This window comes from Telopea speciosissima, chromosome 11, assembly GCF_018873765.1.
Source record: "Telopea speciosissima isolate NSW1024214 ecotype Mountain lineage chromosome 11, Tspe_v1, whole genome shotgun sequence".
Classification (NCBI taxonomy): domain Eukaryota; kingdom Viridiplantae; phylum Streptophyta; class Magnoliopsida; order Proteales; family Proteaceae; genus Telopea; species Telopea speciosissima.
In genome coordinates this window covers 48,488,456-48,507,386 of record NC_057926.1, presented here as the reverse complement: position 1 = coordinate 48,507,386, position 18,931 = coordinate 48,488,456, and the positions used below count along the sequence as shown (strand labels likewise).

General features: G+C 40.2%; 1 protein-coding gene across 1 annotated transcript; it reads right to left on the bottom strand.

Moving 5' to 3' along the window:
* Positions 1 to 17,818: 17,818 nt before the first annotated feature.
* LOC122645264 lies at positions 17,819 to 18,247 on the bottom strand. The gene has a single exon (XM_043838589.1). The coding sequence runs from the start codon at positions 18,245 to 18,247 to the stop codon at positions 17,819 to 17,821; it is 429 nt and encodes a 142-aa protein (XP_043694524.1).
* Between the last annotated feature and the right edge of the window lie 684 nt (positions 18,248 to 18,931).

The following is an 18,931-nucleotide window of genomic DNA, read 5'->3' as shown; positions in this document are numbered from 1 at the left end:
CATTAAAATTCATAGAAAATTCAAATTAACCACTAGAGCCCCCAATCATCTAACGTCATCCCAAAAAATTGGGGTCAAAATTTAGTTTTTTATATGTTTAGTATGGAAGTTTGAGACTTTTAATTTTTTCAGCCATTTTATACATTTTACCGGTAAGATGTACATATCACCGATGAGATACGAAAGAAATTTTGTTTAGAAGCCAAACACCTATAAACACAATCACATAAAGGCTTCAATTCAAGTAGACATGAACACCTCTTCATTAAATCCAAACCATCAACTAATTGCACACTGATCAGCCCCTAGAGCCCCCAAAAATCCAATGCCACCCAAGAAAATTGGGGCCAACATTTAGGTTTTTATATGATTAGTATGGAGGTTTGAGACATAATATTTTTTTGGCCATGGTATAAAAGCCTCATACATTTTATATGCTACATTTAATGTGACAACACGTTAGGGCATTAAAAGTCAAAGTATATTTCAACTTAAGTGATTTAGTCCTAATTATTAGCATCTTACCGGTAAGATGTACATCTCACCGGCGAAATACGAAAGAAATTAGTTTTAGAACCTAAACAACTCTAAACACTATCGCACAAAGGCTTCAATTTAGGTTGACATAAATACTTCTTCATCAAATCAAAAGCATCAACTTATTACACACTGGTCTGCCCCTAGAGCCCCCAAACATTCATTATCACCAAGGAAAATTGGGGCCAACATTTAGGTTTTTACATGATTAATATGGACGTTTGAGACTTGGTATTTTTTTGGCGATGATATGCCTCATACATTTTATACAGAACATTTGATGTCATAAGTCGGTAGGGCATTTAACTTAAGTGATGTAGTTCAAATTATTAGCATCTCACCGGTAAGATGTACAACTCAACAGCGAGATACGAAAGATATTTTTTTAGATGGAAACGCTTCTGAACACTATCACAAAAGGGCTTTAATTCAACTAGACATGATTACCTCTTCATCAAATCAAAAGCATCAACTTATTGCTTACTGGTCTCTAGAGCCCCCAAACATTCAATGTCACTCAGGAAAATTGGGGCAACCATTTAGGTTTTTATATGATTACTTCGGAGGTTTGAGACTTGATATTTTTTCGGCCATAGTATAAATGCCTCTTACATTTCATATGCTACATTTAACATCATAACATGTTAGAGCATTAAAAGTCAAAGTAAATTTCAAATTAAGTGATGTAGTCCAAATCATTAGCATCTTCTCGGTAAGATATACATCTCACTAGCGAAATACGAAAGTAATTTTTTTTAGAAGCCAAACACCTCTAAACAATATCATACAAATTCTTCAATTCAGGTAGACATGAATACCTCTTCATCAGATCAAAAGCATTAGTTCCCTGCAAATCCCTGCACACATTTGTAGCCATTTCTACAGAATCAACTTCAACAAAACCAAAACCCATTGAAAGAATCTTCCCATTTGTTATCAGTTGCTTCTTTATCCTGATCATACTCTGGTTCTTTCCTTCCTTCCATCCATATTTCCACTCAAGTGCTTTCTCAAACAGAATTGGCGTCGTCAGGAACATACGATTTTTCATCTTCTTTTTCTTTCAATTCCAGTGTATCTTCAGTTTCTTCTTTCGGTAGAGGAGGAGAGATTTTGCTGGAGAGCTAGAGCTTGATGGCGAGATTGTCTGGGTTCTTGGGAGTTGTGGAGGAGGGAGTTATGAGATTCCTTAGTGGGTTTATGGAGAGGATTTTAGGGCCAGGTGGGTTGGGCTTGCTTGGGAATGCTTTGAGGGTTTTGGGGTGATGGATTTCAGCGGAAAGGCGTGGAGGGTTAGTCGGTTGGTTAGGTTCTGGAGACGATTGAAGTGAAAAGGTAAGGGAAGAGGAGAATTGTTGTGATTTTCTAGCAAGGATACCAGAGGAGAGGGGTGAGGAGTGACAGTAGTGGTGTGTGGATGAGACGGAGAAGATATCCATTGTCGCAGATGCTGCACAGTTGAACTTCAGTGAGAGAGAAAGATATGGGTAAGATATTAAAGAGGGGTAATTTGGAGTTTTAGAAAAATTGGATATGCCCATGTCATCACGTAATGACATTTTTTAACAGTTAGGGTATGGTTGATAGAATCTTTAAAAAGTAGGGGAGGACATTATCATTTTTCAAAACTTGAAGATTAGTTTGATATTAAGGAAACTTAAAGGGGAGGGGGATGATATTTTCCTTTTAGGTTTTTATATGAATAGTACGGAGGTTTGAGAATTGATATTTTTTCGGCCATGGTATATATGCCTCGTACATTTTATATGCTACATTTAATGTCACAAGACGGTAGGGCATTAAAAGTCAAAGTAAATTCTAAATTATTAGCATCTTGCTGGTGAGATGTACGGTGAGATACGAAAGAATTTTTTTTTAAAAGCAGAACACCTCTAAACACTATCACAAAAAAGCTTTAATTCAGGTAGACATAAATACCTCTTCATGAAATAAAAAACATCAATTTATTGCACACTGGTCAGCCCTTGGAGCCGCCAACCATCCAATGTTACCCAGGAAAATTGGGGCCAACATTTAGGTTTTTATATGCGTAGTACGGACGGTTGAGACTGGATATTTTTTCGGCCATGGTATGCCTCATACATTTTATACGTGACATTTGATGTCACAAGTCGTTAGGGCATTAAAAGTTAAAGCAAATTCCAAAATAAGTGATATAGTTCAAATTATTAGCATCTCGACGGTAAGATGTACATCTCGGAAAGAAATTTTTTTTAGAAGGAAACATCTCCGAACACTATCACACAAAAGATTCAATTCAGGTAGACATGAATACCTCTTCATCAAATTAAAAGCATTAACTTATTGTACACTGGTCAGCCCTAGAGCCCCCAAACACCCATTGCCACCTAGGAAAATTGGGGTCAGTACTTAGATTTTTATATAATTAGGACAAAGGTTTGAGACTTTGTATTTTTTTGGCCATGGTATGCCTCGTACATTTTATATATGAAATTTAATGTCATAAATCAGTAGGGCATTAAAAGTCAAAGTAAATTCTAAATTAATTGATGTAGTTCAAATTATTAGCATCTCGCCGATAAGATGTACATCTCACCGGTGAGATACGAAAAAAATTATTTTTTCGAAGAAAACACCTCCAAAGGTTTTACACATTGGTCAGCCCCTGGTCCCCCCAACATCCAATGCCACCCGAGAAAATCGAGCCCAGCATTTAGGTTTTTATATGATTTGTATGGAGGTTTGAGACTTGTTTTTTTTTTTGCCATGGTATGCCTCGTGTATTTTATACTGAACACTTGATGTAATAAGTCGGTAGGGCATTAAAAGTTAAAGTAAATTCAAAATTAAGTGATGTAGTTCAAATTATTAGCATCTCGGCAGTACGATGTACAACTCGCCGGCGAGATAAGAAAGATTTTTTTTTTTTTAGAAAGAAACACCACTGAACACTGTCACACAAAGGCTTCAATTCAGGTAGACAAAAATATCTCTTCATCAAATAAAAAACATCAACTTATTGCATACTAGTCAGCCCTTAGAACCTCCAAACATCCAATGTCACACAGGAAAATTAGGGCCAATATTTAGGTTTTTATATGATTAGTACGGACGTTTAAGACTTTGTATTTTTTCGGCCATGATATGACTCGTATATTTTATATGCGACATTTGATGTTATAAGTCGGTAGGACATTTAAAGTAAAATTAAATTCCAAATTAAGTGATGTAATTCAAATTATTAACATCTCGCCGGTAAGATGTACAACTCACTGGCGAGATACGAAAGATATTTTTTTTGAAGGAAACACTTTTGAACACTGTCACACAAAGGCTTTAATTCAGGTAGACATGAATACCTCTTCATCAAATCAAATGCATCAACTTAATGCATACTGGTCAGCCCCTGAAGCCCCCAAATATCCAATGTCACCCTAGAAAATTGGGGCCAACATTTAGGTTTTTGTATGATCAGTATGGAGGTTTAAGACTTGTGGTATTTTTTAGGCCATGGTATGCCTCGTACATTTTCTATGGGACATTTAATGTCATAAGGTGGTTGGGCATTAAAAGTCAAAGTAAATTAGTAATTAAGTGGCGTAGTTTAAATTAGCATCTCATCGGTAAAATTTACATCTCATTGGCGAGATTCGAAAGAATTTTTTTAGAAGAAAACACCTCTGAAAACTGTCACACAAAACCTTCAATTCAGGTTGACATGAATACCTCTTCATTAAATCAAACAGCATCAACGTATTGCACACTGGTCAGCTTCTGAAGGCCCCAAACATACCATGCTACACAGAAAAATTGGGTCCACCATTTAGGTTTTTATATGCTTATTACAGAAGTTTGAACCTTGATATTTTTTCAGCCATGGTATGACTCGTATATTTTATTTGGGACATTAAATGTCATAAGTCGGTAGGGCATTAAATGTCAACTTATTGCACACTGGTCAGCCCCTGGAGCCCCCAAACATCCAATGCAATCCGGAAAAATTGGGGCCAGGATTTAGGTTTTTATATGATTAGTACGGAGGTTTAAGACTTGGTATTTTTCGGCCATGGTATAAATGCCTTGTATATTTTATATGCTACATTTAATGTCACAACATGTTAGGGCATTAAAAGTCAAAGTAAATTCCAAATTAAGTTATGTCCAAATTATTAGCATTCTGCCGGTAAGATGTACATCTCACCAATGAAATACGAAAGAAATTTTTTTAGAAGCCACAACTCTGAATACACAAAGGCTTCAATTCAGGTAAACATGATGAATACCTCTTCATCAAATCAAAAGCATCAACTCATTGCATACTGGTTTGCCCCTGGAGCACCCAAAAATCCAATGTCACCGAGGAAAATTGGGGCCAACATTTAGGTTTTTATACGATTCATATGGATGTTTGAGACTTGGTATATTTTCGGCCATGGTATGCCTCATACATTTTATACGGGACATTTGATGTCACAATTGGTAAGAGCATTAAAAGTCAAAGTAAATTCCAAAATAAGTGATGTAGTTCAAATTATTAGCATCTCACCGGTAAGATGTACATATCACTGGCGAGATACAAAAGATATTTTGTTTAGATGGAAACATCTCCGAACACTGTCACACAAAGGCTTCAATTTTGATAGACACAAATACCACTTCATCAAATCAAAAGCATCAACTTATTGCACACTGATCAGCCCCTAGAGCCCCAAACAGCCAACGACACATAGGAAAATTGGGGCTAGCAATTAAGTTTTTATATTATTAATATTGAGGTTCGAGAATTTATATTTTTTGGTCGTGGTATGCCTCGTACATTTTATATGTGACATTTAATGTCAAAATTCCGTAGGACATTAAAAGTCAAAGTGAATTCAAAATTAAATGAAGTAGTTCAAATTATTAGCATATCGTCGGTAAGATGTACATCTCACCGGTGAGATACGAAAGAAATTTTTTTTTAGGAAGTATACACCTCCAAACACTGTCACACAAAGGCTTCAATTCAGGTAAACCCTGAATACCTCTTCATCAAATAAATATCATCAACTTATTGCATAGTGGTCAACCCTTGGAGCCCCCAAACATCCAATGGCACCCGGGAAAATTGGGGCCAACATTTAGGTATTTATATGGTTAGTACAACGGTTTGAGACTAGGTATTTTTTTGGCCATGGTATGCCTCGTGTATTTTATATGGGACATTGATTTCATAAGTCGGTAGGGCATTAAAGTCAAAGTAAATTTTAAATTAAGTGATGTAGTTTAAATTATTAGCATCTCGCTAGTAAGATGTACAACTCACCGGCGAGTTTCGAAAGATCTTTTTTTTTAGAAGGAAACACATCTGAACACTATCACACAAAGACTTCCATTCTGGTAGGCAAGAATACCTCTTCATCATATCTAAGGCTTCAACTTATTGCATACTAGTCAGCCCTTGAGCCCCCAAATATCCAATGCCACCCCAGAAAATTAGGACCAACATTTAGGTTTTCATAAGATTAGTACAGAGGTTTGAGACTTAGTATTTTTTTCAGCCATGGTATATATTGTAGGATTAAGCGCTTATCATTCCCCCAAAAGATGCCTTGTGAGGGAAGGTGCAACTTTAATTCCTTATTGCACACCAGGCAGAGCGCATCGCTCCCTCGCACGAGCCGGGATCTGGGCAGAGCATTTTGGGTCACTCCCAACAATCCCCCCCCCCAAATGCACGTCCAATAACAGAGCACCCATGGCACCGGGGAGACTCAAACTCGTGACCACCTGCTCTGATACCAATTATAGAACCAAGCGCTTGCCAATCCCCCAAAAGATGCCTTTTGAGGGAAGGTACAACTTTAATTCTTTATTGCACACCAGCTAGGGCGCATCGCTCCCTCGCCCGAGCTGGGATCTGGGCAGGGCATTTTGGGTCGCTCCCAACATATATGCCTCATACATCTTATATGTTACATTTAATGTCACATGTCGGTAGGGCATTAAAAGTCTAAGTAAATTCTAAATTAAATGATGTAGCCAAAATTATTAGCATCTTGTCGGTAAGGTTTACATCTCACCGGCAAGATACGAAAGGCTTCAATTCAGGTAAACATGAATACCTCTTTTTAAATAAAAAGCATCAACTTATTGCACATTGGTCAGCCCTTGGAGCCCCCTAATATCCAATTCCATCCAGGAAAGTTGGGGCCAACATTTAATGTCATAAGTCGATAGGAGATTAAAAGTCAAAGTAAATGTTGACATTAAATGTTGGCCCCAACTTTCCTGGATGTTGGGGCCACTTCAAATTATTAGTACAGCATAATGTACTGCATAAACTCCAAGTAATCTCTCTCCTCCTCATAAATATGGGCCCCACAACTAGAAAGATGTGTATTGGACCCTGTTTGAGGTGTTGGTGCAAGGCCTAAGCCCTAGGCCAAGCCCTTGTGCAAGCACAAGTGATGCACTGGGTGATGCACACATCACCTAGTGAACTGCCCAGAATGGTAAAAAGTAATATTTTAAACATCAAAGATATGGGGACCACCCATACTGGCCATGGATACCCTCCAGAGGTAGACGGGAGTCTTGGGCACCATAAATTATCCTTGGACCCCTATGGACCCCGTCGGAATGGCCAAAATGGCCCAGAATCAGTTACAAAAATGCATTTTTGGAGTGGGCCCAGGCTGCCAAACATACCCTAATTATAGCTGGTCTATAAATAGAGGGGTCTCAGCCTGAAATAGAACTCTTACTACAATTCAAATCGTGGGGAGGGAGAGAAGAGAGAAAAGAGAGAAAAAGAGTAGGACAAGAAGAAGAAAGGAAGGAGAAGAAGAAGGAGAAGAAGAGGAAAGCTTACCTCTGCATCAATTCAGTTACAGCAGCTTACCAGACCAGGTTCAGGTATAAAAACCATACCTATACATGCTGCTATGCTTATGGTTCTCTTCCATAGATCTCTGCATTTTGGAGGTGTTTTTGGTCATGGACAGCCTAGAACACCTGGGGGCGGCCACGTACTGCTCCAGATCTGACATGCAAACCAATTGCATGGAAGATCTGAGCTTTTTCATGGAGTTTTTACTGCTGTTATTTACTTGGGACTGAAATCTGTCCCTGTGCCAGACTGCACTGCCCTGTTGCACCAAGAATAGGCAATATGGGCTTGGATCTATGCACACAGGATGCTCTCGACCTAGCCATGTGTGCCAGCAGCCTTAAACCACCCTTGCATGCAGCCTAAACCATGGCCATAAGCTAGAACACACCTGGGCTGCCATTCTCTGTGCTATCTGGACAACTCCTGGCTGCCAAATGGTGGGCCCAGGTCATGATGCATGTGAACCACTGTAAACTACTCCTCATGGGGTCTGCAACAACCTTACATGCAAGATGGGTCGACCAAGGCACTGTCCATGGTGAAAAATGCAGGTTTTTAAGCCTGTTCACATTGCAAACAGGCTCTGGGTGATGCACTGGGCGATGCACACATCACCCAGTGAATTGTCCAAAGAATAGAAAAGGGGTTGATTGTTGTCCTGCCTCTGTGGGCCTCCACCAGTGGGCCATGAACAGTGTAAGGAGGTGGTAAATGACCAAAATACCCCTCCTCACATCTATCCATAAATATTTACATCTTGGGTACCCAAGTGGGCCCCACAGGACCTGGCAACCCTGCCAGTGTTGGTTCAGCTACATTGCTGACCTAGGGAATGAATTGTGAGACTGTCGGGACCATGTACTACATGTCACACTGATAAAATACCAGACTTGACCCTGATCCACATCTTCGGATGATGCACCGGGACATAGACCCAAAGCCCAGTGTAAGACCCAGAGAATTCCAAGTGATACCAGACTGAGCACCGAGTCAGACCAGTGAGCCTAGATCAATACTAGGACCTCCAATAATAGTTTTGAATAATAAATAACATATTTCTAATTTAATACTCTAGGATTTGATCCCGCGCTCAAGGTGCACTGTCAGACACCGGTCGAAATCGAAATAGCAACTGAACCTGTAGGACCTGACCAAGGTGAGTGGAATGTCATCGCATATGTAGATGTAACATAAATGACATGCTGAATTCAATTTTATAATATTAATATTGTGATACATATTTAATTCATAAATCGTTAAAATTTAACACACACTGTGTTGACTGCTGGAAATTGTGGTCGAATATTCTATGTTGATGGTGAATGTTAGACTAGATGCCATAGCCGGCTTTAGAAATGAGGCCTGTGGTAGCCCATAGAATGGGATACGGTTGACACCGCCTGACTCATACGATGTCATATAGACATGGGGTTAGAGTTTCATCACCCGTACTACGCACCCTTGCCAACAAGGGTTAAGGTGTTGGATGCCTATGGGAGTGACCATATATATATGAAAAAGAAAGAAATGAAATATGTTTGCACCAGAATGGTGATTATGGGCTATATGCTGGGCTATAAGCCAGAAAAGAAAAGAAAAGAGAAAAAGTGATGGTTCCCTCACAGGTTAATCACAGAGGGCTGATCGGGCTGACCTTGGTGAATGAATGCGGGAGCTCACTAGTACTCTCCGACAACTCAATGGGTGTATCGCGGGAAGGGGTTAAAAGCCCGCACCAGGGATACACGTATTGGGGATTGTAGTAGCACAGACCTGCCTTAGTTGTATTGATAGGTGGCTAATAAATAAATTGACCTGCATATCATGTAGGATCATATGGTTGTGGTTGCATATGCATGCATGATGATATGTTTCATTCACGGGCTCAGTGGGACTCACACTCTTTGTCACACCCCAATTTCTTAACCATGGGAATTTTGATGGGAATACCCCCGTATCCCAAATCATTCGACAGAATCGACATTCTTTGTTGTGTCATGTACACTACCCGACTTCTCATTCAATGAATAAGGAGAAATCAGAGTTATGGCGGAAGAATATATACATAATGATCACCATTAATTAGGAGTTATATGTCATATCTTATAAGTAAATTAAACAGTTTAACACAAATATCTCAAGTCATAGTTATATCACCAGCACTAAAATCATATAATAGTAAGAGTAGAAAAGTCAAGTAACAATGTCATTATTACATTCATCCTCGAATCCACAAGAATGAGGTATCCCAATCAAGTTCGAACCCCAGGTGATGAGCACATTTATGTGTGAAATCTTAGGGTATAAAGCATTCATTTTACCACATTGAACAATGCTACTCGGGTACTTTTTGTCATTTTTCAGGTTTAGGGGCATTTTGATCAAAGTGGAGAATACATTACTAATTGGACCGCCAAACGCCAGGTTACAAGGTTGAAGACTTCAGTCGGGTTAGCTTTCCAATGCGCAACATCGGAAGTCACTTGATTAGAGCCAATTCGAGTTTAGAAGAAGAAGAAGAGAGAAAAATCAAGCATAGGGGCATAACGATAATTTTGGAGAATCAAGAATCTTTCAAAAGATATCGGATATTAGGCTCATATTGTCTGAAATTTAAAATGGTGCAACTTTAATTCTCGGGTTAGTTCCATCTGGACCTAGGATAAAAAGATATAGCCCAAAAACGATTCTTAGTGAAGTTGGAATTTAGGATAAAAAAATATAATAAAAAAAAATGAGAAAAATATCTTTTCTCTCTAATCTCTCTCCTAACTCTCTCGGATTCTCTCTCGGATTGTATCTCTTTTATTTTGGTAAATTCGATTTCTATATCTTCTCTCTCCCACTTCCTCTTAAATTCCCTCTTCTCTCCTATCTCCTTCCCATCTCCCTTTCACGAGCTCTCTCTCCCCCATATAAAACCCATCTTAACCGCACTCCAGCCGCTCTCTCCCTTCAGTCCTTCATTTTTTCTTTTTTAGTTTTAATTTTCTATTCTAGAATGATAATAGCAGCAGTAGTGCCGTTCCTCTTCGTTATACCTGATCTCTCATCCTCTTCTTTTTATTTTTAGTTTTTAGATCTTATGTAATTAGGTTATCATATGTAATTTTTTTTTTTTTTTAGAATCATTGTTAGGATAAATTTTATTTTCCCATCCCTTCGATCATATGTGTAATCTTCATTATACACTTTGGTAATTTGTTCTTCAATATTGGATGCGGCTTCAAGTGATGGGATTCAAGTGACGGAATCATCTTCATTGGAGTTATTCGAATCAGCTAAGTTCTTATTCTTATAAATTTTAGTTTTAATAATTTCTATGTCTTTTTCTCCATCAATCCTTCCTTCCCTCTTCATTGCTTTCATGGCTAGCTAAACCTCTCCTTTTGGGAGTGGGTGAAACCATGAGAGAAGGAAGAATTGATGGCTAGCATTGTCTATGTGATTAATGGACATGATCAATATTGGACTTATGATGGATGACCGCCCACAGCTTGTATGTCATTCCAAGGGGAACTATATACATGTTCGTTAGCCGTATCCATTGTGACACCATTATATTCATGTATTTTTTTTTGTTTACATTGTATGTTGTATGAGCACTGTTTTCATAGGATATATTAGCCGTATATGAGCTGTGCCGCATATCATATAGACTTAGGCCGTATGCATACTTTGCCCTAATATGCTAGTCATTGATCTGCCCTAATTCTCATGGTGGAACTCATTCCCAAGTGACTTTCTTATTTTTAATTCATCCATTACCTTAGTGGTTGCCCTAGTTTCTATTTTTAATTTGTTATCTTTGGTAATTTAGTTGCTTCTATATTTGCTAGTTTCCATAATTGGTAGTTTCTATATATAGGTTGTTTTCATATTTGGTAAGTTGTACACTTCGCGTTAATTAAAAGTGGAAATTTATTCAAGGTTGACCTCCTCGTGTTCGACCCGTAGCTACGATTGACCCGTACGCTTGTGGTTATTATTTTAAACTCAAACACCAGGCTCAAACTAATAACACTCGTGGGTGCACTCTTTGCAAAGATAATCCAATGTCAGCTTCGACTCTGGCTGAGTGCTCACCCAAGGGTATCGTCGAATCTCCTCCAATAGTGTCTGTAGCCCCTGTGTCCACATTTAAAATAAGGTTCCCGAGGGATGAGCTTACAAAGCCCAGCGAGCGATCAAACCAAACGCAATACATTAAATAGATACATCATCAATGCATGCTAAAGTATGCTCATCACACATGATGCATGAATGTTCTTATTTGATACCTTTCCCCCCTAACAATGAGACTCTAAGTCAGGTCAAGTACTACAGTAACACAAGGAGCATCATCGGCCAATGGTACCATAAATGGATGGCAAATAACGATGCCATAAACGGTGCCATAAACGGATGACAATAACGGTGCCATAAACGGATGACAATAACGGTGCCATAAACGGATGACAAATAACGGTACCATAAACGGATGACAAATAACAGTGTCATAACGGATGGTATTCCGACCATGTCAACCCCATGTTACCTAGGAAACCCGCGAGACCGGACTCGTTCACCGAGATTGTCCGCGAGCCCCCAATACAAACCCCGTCCTGGGGTCACCAAAGTACGGCGATGACTACACTGTGGGCTAGCACAAAATACGGTCGGGACCCATGGGTTTGCCCCACACCTACACCCCTGTCGAAAGGGTTGTAGTACTGGGTTCATCCCCTCCTAGCCAACTGACAACAATAGAATGCAATGATAATGATCACAATTCTGCACATTGCGAGTGTAATCCAGAGGTTGAGTCCGTAGTGCCTAATTCGGATGTCACTACCTTCTTATTTTTTGACTTACACCCACACCAAAGTAACAATACGGCGGGTGTGTTACCAAGATAATGGTCGGCCGGTCACATCCGAATCAATTCCACAATCCATCATAATAAAGAATTATAAATAAAGCATCTTATATTCTACACCCCCCCATAATAGCATGATCAATATGTAAAGTCCATCACTATTCATACATGAATAAACCCGCCCCCATTCATTACACATAACACAGGAAAGATAGTCATGCTCATGATACCTAATTAATTCAACATGCATAACTAATCGGATGCCTAATGAGAAACACTCCATAAAATAGTTCAAGTGCTCAATCCACTTACTTCGTTGAAGCATAGGTAATCTTATCTTCCGTGTAGTGTATGGTCCTCCCGTACGCGTACGCTAGCCTAGAATGTCATCATACAAGTATACAGTAGGTGAGAGAGTGTTAGAGTCCAAGGTCTAGAGTCAAAAACTCCAATTCAGTACCAATTTGGCCTAGGCGGATCATGCACCAATAGATGGGTTGTGCTCAATTTTACCCTGGCAGACGATACAACCATCGTCCGCCAGAGCCCGAAAGTGCAGGAAATGGCTTGGATTGATTCCAGACCCTGGTTAATGGCCATGGGATCGGTTGGGACCTATGAGTTAATGTATTAGGCCTCCAAATGAGCCATTAAACATGTACATTGGATCCTAATTAGGTCCCAAGGCATGGATTGTGTGTTCAATGCTCAAAACCTCAAAATGAAGGTCTATAGAAGGGGGGGTTTCATGGCATCTCAGGCAAAGGCAAGGGAATGGGGTGTTCAAGGGTTCCAAATGGTGCTCTAAGCATCTAATTAGGTGAATACACTAATTAGAAATAGAAGTCCTATGATTTGGTAGGAGATTGGATGGACTCTAACATCAAGAATCCTCAAATTGGAGGTTCTTCAAGAGGGTTTAATGGCAATTAAGCCATGGGGCTGAGGATGGGTGATTCTAGGTCAATAGTTGATGTCTTTAACATCAAATAGAAAGGATAAAGCATTTAGAGCAAGAAGCCCCATGATCTGAACTAATATTGATCATTAACTCATCTAAACCTAAGAAAAAGCAATAGAAATAGAGAGGGAAAGGGTTGCTTACAATGGGGAATCAATGGAACAGCAGAGGGGAGGTGTTCTTGAGCTTGGAGTGCCTCAATCTTCTTCTCCTCCACGAGCTCCAAGATTGGAATGAGTTCTAATGGTGCTGGAAAGAAGGTAGAGCTCACACATGGTGCAAAGATGGATTTGGGACAGCAAGGGAGTGATCTTATTCCTTCTTCTTTCTTCTTTCTTCTTTCTCGTTCCTCCTTCTCTCTTTCCTTCTTGCTTCCCACGTTCTCTCTCTTCTCTCAGGTGTTGGAGATGGGAGAAATGAGAGGGGGCTGTGGTTTCCACCTATTTTGATAAGGATTCAAAGGTGTGTTTGGTTGGGGTTGATTTGGGACTTGAAATGGGTTTTAAAACACAATAGAATCCAAATAGGTCTTAAGTCTATGGTCTTACGGTTTAGTTAGGTCATATGGGCCACAAATAGTCTAAAATAACCAAGAGTTAAGACCTGGGTCCAGGCAAGATGAAACTAGACCGAAATAACATCATTTTCGAACTTGGTGGATGATGCAGTGGAGGACTGTGTGCATCGTCTGCCGGTTTTCCAGGCATGAGCGCCGGGTCAAAATACAGCAGACCTTTTCCCACTCTTTTGGCCATAACTTGATTGATACATAATGAAATGATGCGATTCAAAATGCGTTGTAAACTAGACTTAAAGGGGTACATTTGTTATGAAGAAACCATTGATCAAATCAGAAGGGAAGGACCTCGAAATGGGGTTCAAAGATGGTTATAGTGCATTGACAGCAGAACAGAATTTGAATCAACTCCGACGATCTTGTCTACTTCGAGGATGTTAGGGTAACGGTTTAAAAGGGGTTCTAATTGGGGTTGTTATACATGCAGGGAGGACATGAAAGAGTATCAATAATACACATACAAGCCAAGGCAATGATCAGAAACCAAATCATGTAAAATGAGCAAACAACAAGGTACAAGGTCTAAGTCTAAAGCTTGCCTAGTCAAGGTCTTCCTTCGAGACTTCGAAGGGCTGTATAAGCTACGCAACAACACATACACAAGTATTATTAGTACGAGTTAGGTCACGGGTGTAACAATTCCCACACCTTATAAGAATTTTGTCCTCAAAATTGGCTTATCAAAGGGGTTGAAGAATTATGGGAACATCGCCCGCAATCCGACCTCAAATCCCTGAGACGCTTCCTTGTCGAAAAGACTGTCCCAAAGTACCTTCACCTAGGTAAAGGGGTGATTGCAAAGGTGGAGTTTCCTTTGGTTCAAGATCTTGGTGGGATGCTTCGCCAGAGTTAAGTTGGCACTAAGTTTGGACTGTTCCTGAGTTATGACACGAGTAAGGTCTGGAAGGTACTTCCGCAACGTTGATACATGGACGATATCGTAGACACTTACCAATAATGGGGCAGTGTCAAACTACATACCTCCTACTCGCTGTGCGCCAAAACCTCATATGACTAAAAGAATCTCTAGCTCAACTTTCCTTTCTCTCCACACCTCAACACCCCGTCAGGGGTAAAACTCGGCAAAGAATTACATGGTCTCTAACAGTAAACTCTAAATCCCTATGCCAAACATCGGCGTAACTCTTCTGTCTCGACTGAGCCGCCTTGATACGGCCCCTTATCAAATCTACATTCACCACAGTGCCTTGGGTCATCTCGGGTCCCAATAAATGCCGATCACCTGTCTCATCCCAATTTACTTCTTTAGGAGGAAGGACGACTGGTTGACCCATCCACGACACACTCAAGGAGGTTCCTCAAGTATCTCAGGGTATGATACTCAAGTACTCAATCAATTCCAATTGACCCGGGATTTTCTCCAGTACACTTCACATGTATCTCAGGTGAAGTTACCTACCATTACTTACCCGAAAGGGCTTCGGGTACTCCCTATGGTCTTCTTCCCATCACCACATATACATAAGGAGTTGTCTACTTCCAATCGACCTCTTGACTATAACATCTCACGAATCACTGGTGTCAACAATCACTGGGCAATACCCACTGTGAAAGTTCAAATTAGCCCCAAATTTTGGGTGCGGGTGTAACATTCCCCACACCTTATAAGAAATTATGTATCTCCAAAATTTGGCATTTGTAAAGCTTCGAATAGGTGGGGATTCTTACATAAAAAAAAATAGCTTGGCTACCTGGTTTGGTTAGGACAATCTTGATCCCATTATGCATGTGGCCCACATCAAATTCAAGCTCAATTTGGTTTGGCGTGATAGAAAACTCTTGATCCTCGAACTGCGAACTTGTACTTCTAAAATTTAAAGGTCCAAACCCAACATATCTCTCCTAATACAATAAATTTTAGTCTAGGGCCGCACAACATGAATTCACATTTCACTTAGTCTACGTGGCACTTCTATAATAACTTCTACATCTGGTTTCGCACTACTTAACTAAATTTTAGAATGAATTAGAATATTGATGGAATCCCTGTAGATCTCACTCCTCTTGCCATATAAGTAGTTTGTGCCAAATCGTTAATGCAAAAACAACTGCCGCCAACTCAGGGTCATGGGTGGGGTAGTTTTTCTCATAGTCCTTCAACTGTCTCGAGGCGTAAGCCACAACCTTTTCATTTTGCATCAACACGCATTCCAATCCCAGTCTTGAAGCATTACTGTAGTCAGTCATCCCTCCTGTGCCATCAGGTAGTGTCAAGACTGGAAACTCTTCTCACATTCCTCAGACCAAACAAATTTCACTCCTTTTCGGGTCAATTTGGTCATGGGGACTGATATGTGTGAGAAGTTCTCGATAAAGCACCGATAATAACCAACCAATCCCAGAAAACTACGGATCTTTCCCGCATTCTTTGGTGCTTCCCATTCCATTATAGCGTTTACCTTGCCTGGATCGACTTTGATTCCTGTAGTTGAAACAACATGGCCTAGGAAGACCACTTGTGAGAGCCAAAACCCACACTTGCTATTCTCTCTCAACCGTTGCAATACCATCCTGAGATGTACTGCATGTCCCTCCTTAGATTTTGAGTAAACCAGGATGTCATCAATAAACACAATCACACACTTATCTAGCACATCTTGGAATACCCGGTTCATCAACTCCATGAACGCAGTTGGGGCGTTAGTCAAACCAATAGACATCACCAAAAACTCATAGTGACAATAGTGTGATTGGAATGCTGTCTTGCTAATGTCACTCTCTTTAATCTTCAATTGGTGATACCCAGCCTCAAGTTGATCTTGGAGAATACTCTAGCTTCTTAAAGCTGATCAAACAAATCATCGATTCTAAGTAGTGGATTCTTATTCTTGATTGTGAGCTTGTTAAGCTCCCTATACTTGATGCACATCCTCATGCTCTCACCCTTCTTCTAGACAAGAGGACCAGTGCTCCCCATGAAGACACACTAGGACGAATGAAACCCTTCTTCAATAAATCTTGCAACTGTTCTTGCAACTCCTTCAAATCATCCGGAAACACACCCGAAAAGTCTTTCATGAAACTCAACTCTTCTAATGGCTTCACCTTAGCCTCTGTGTCAATTACCGATGCTAGGTAGCATTCACATCCTTGATCCATAAGTCTCTTGGAGTGAAGAGCCGAAATTACAAGCCTCTTGGATTTCTTCTTCCTATCACCTTTGAATACAAACTCTTCTCCATCGGTGGATTTGAAAACAATTTATTGTTCCACATACGCTAGATTTACCTTATAGGAAGCCAACCAATCAATACCCAAAATTACATCGAAGTCCTTTATGTCCAACTCCACAAGGTGTGCAATCCTATCTCGACCATAGATCTGTACGGGACATGGTTCATAAACTGTGTCTAAGCCAACCACACCTCCTGTAGGTGTACTAACCGCTAATCCTTGCACTAGACTCTTCAGGCTAATACTCAACTTCTTGGCAAAAGAAGAGGATACAAAAGAATGCGACGCTCCCGAGTCAAAGAGAATGTATGCAGGGATAGAAGCAATAGAAATGATACCTATTACAATTATATCATACCACTATGCATGTGTGAAATGACATGATGCAAAACATTAACTCAAGTAGTTCAAAGTCAGGGTGTTACCTATCAGCACTCTCGGTGTTGCCTCTGCCTCGGCATCAGTCATAATGTATGCTTGGGCTGGGATTCTATTACCTTGTGTTGGCACAGGGGGTTTGCCAACCGGTTTGGAATATGATGCATGTAAGGCTGAAGGCTAAGTTGTAGTCCGTGACACCCAAGGCTTAGACTCAGGGCAAGCCCTAGAGAGATGTCCATGCTTGTTACAATTGTAACACCATACAGTACCTCTAGTTGGTAGGGAAGAAGCTGCAAACTGAGCAGGCTGTGCGGGCTGAGTTGAATCTGCGTGCTTGTAATAGGTAGGAGCATAGCTCGAGTACTGTGCTCGAGGAAACTTGTCCAGTTCACAGCTAAATGATGTCATGTCTATCCTCTTGCCATAACTAGATTGAGCAAGGTAAGAGTTCCTCTATCTGTCCTCAATAGACTTAACTACTTGAACCACCTTAGCATAGATTTGGGGCCCATGAGACACTAACATCGAGCTCATTCCCGGCCTTAAACCTTTCTCAAACCCTTTGCCCTTTTTAACATCGTCCTTCAAATGAATAAAAGCAAAATGGAGCGGCTCCTTAAACTCCTGCTGGTACTCAAGGACTAATTTGGATCCTTGAGAGACATCCATGAACTTTGCCACCTTCCTTTCTCGATAACTCTTTGGAAAGTAATTTTCGAAGAAGGCCTCCTTGAACTGTTCCCATGTAAGGTTAGGATGGGTAACAACAAGGTTAGGCTCCGTAGATCTCCACCAATCATTCGCTTCGCCTTTCAACATGTAGGCGGCACACCACATCTTGTAATCTTCAGTACAATCAATCATTGTCAAGGTCTTCTCCATTTCCCCGACCCACACTACCGGGTGCAATAGATCTTTGTTTAGCCCGATAAACTCCATGGGTTTCATCTTTTGAAATGCCTCAGTAATCATTGTAGCATCCACTTGTACTTTTTCATGTTTATTCCATACAATGTTATTCGAGTTATGTTGGCCTTGGACGGCCAAACCGCCTCAGTAATCTTTGTAGCATCCACTTGTACTTTTTCATGTTTATTCCATACAATGTTATTCGAGTTATGTTGGCCTTGGACGGCCAAACTATGTAAAATTAATTTCTACCTAATACAGTTTTTTATTTCAATCATCAGCATGTCTCTACCTTAATTTCTTTATTTGTGTTTGTTAAAGTTTTTATATTTTGAACCCTAACGCGGAATGGATTGAGATAGATCAGATCTGGTAGTGTACATGGCAGGGCAAAAGGGGCTCTGATACCATATTGTCACACCCCAATTTCTTGACCATGGGAATTATGACGGGAATACCCCCGTATCCCAAATCATTCGACAGGGTCGACATTCTTTGCTGTATCATGTACACCACTAGGCTTCTCAGTCAATGAATAAGGAGAAATCAGAGTTATGGCGGAAGAATATATACAAAATGATCACCATTAATTAGGAGTTCTATGTGATATCTTATAAGTAAATTAAACAGTTTAACACAAATATCTCAAGTCACAGT

Coding starts and splice junctions, on each gene's coding strand:
- LOC122645264 (XM_043838589.1), bottom strand. CDS start 18,247: ATGGAGAAGACCTTGACAATGATTGATTGTACTGAAGATTACAAGATG.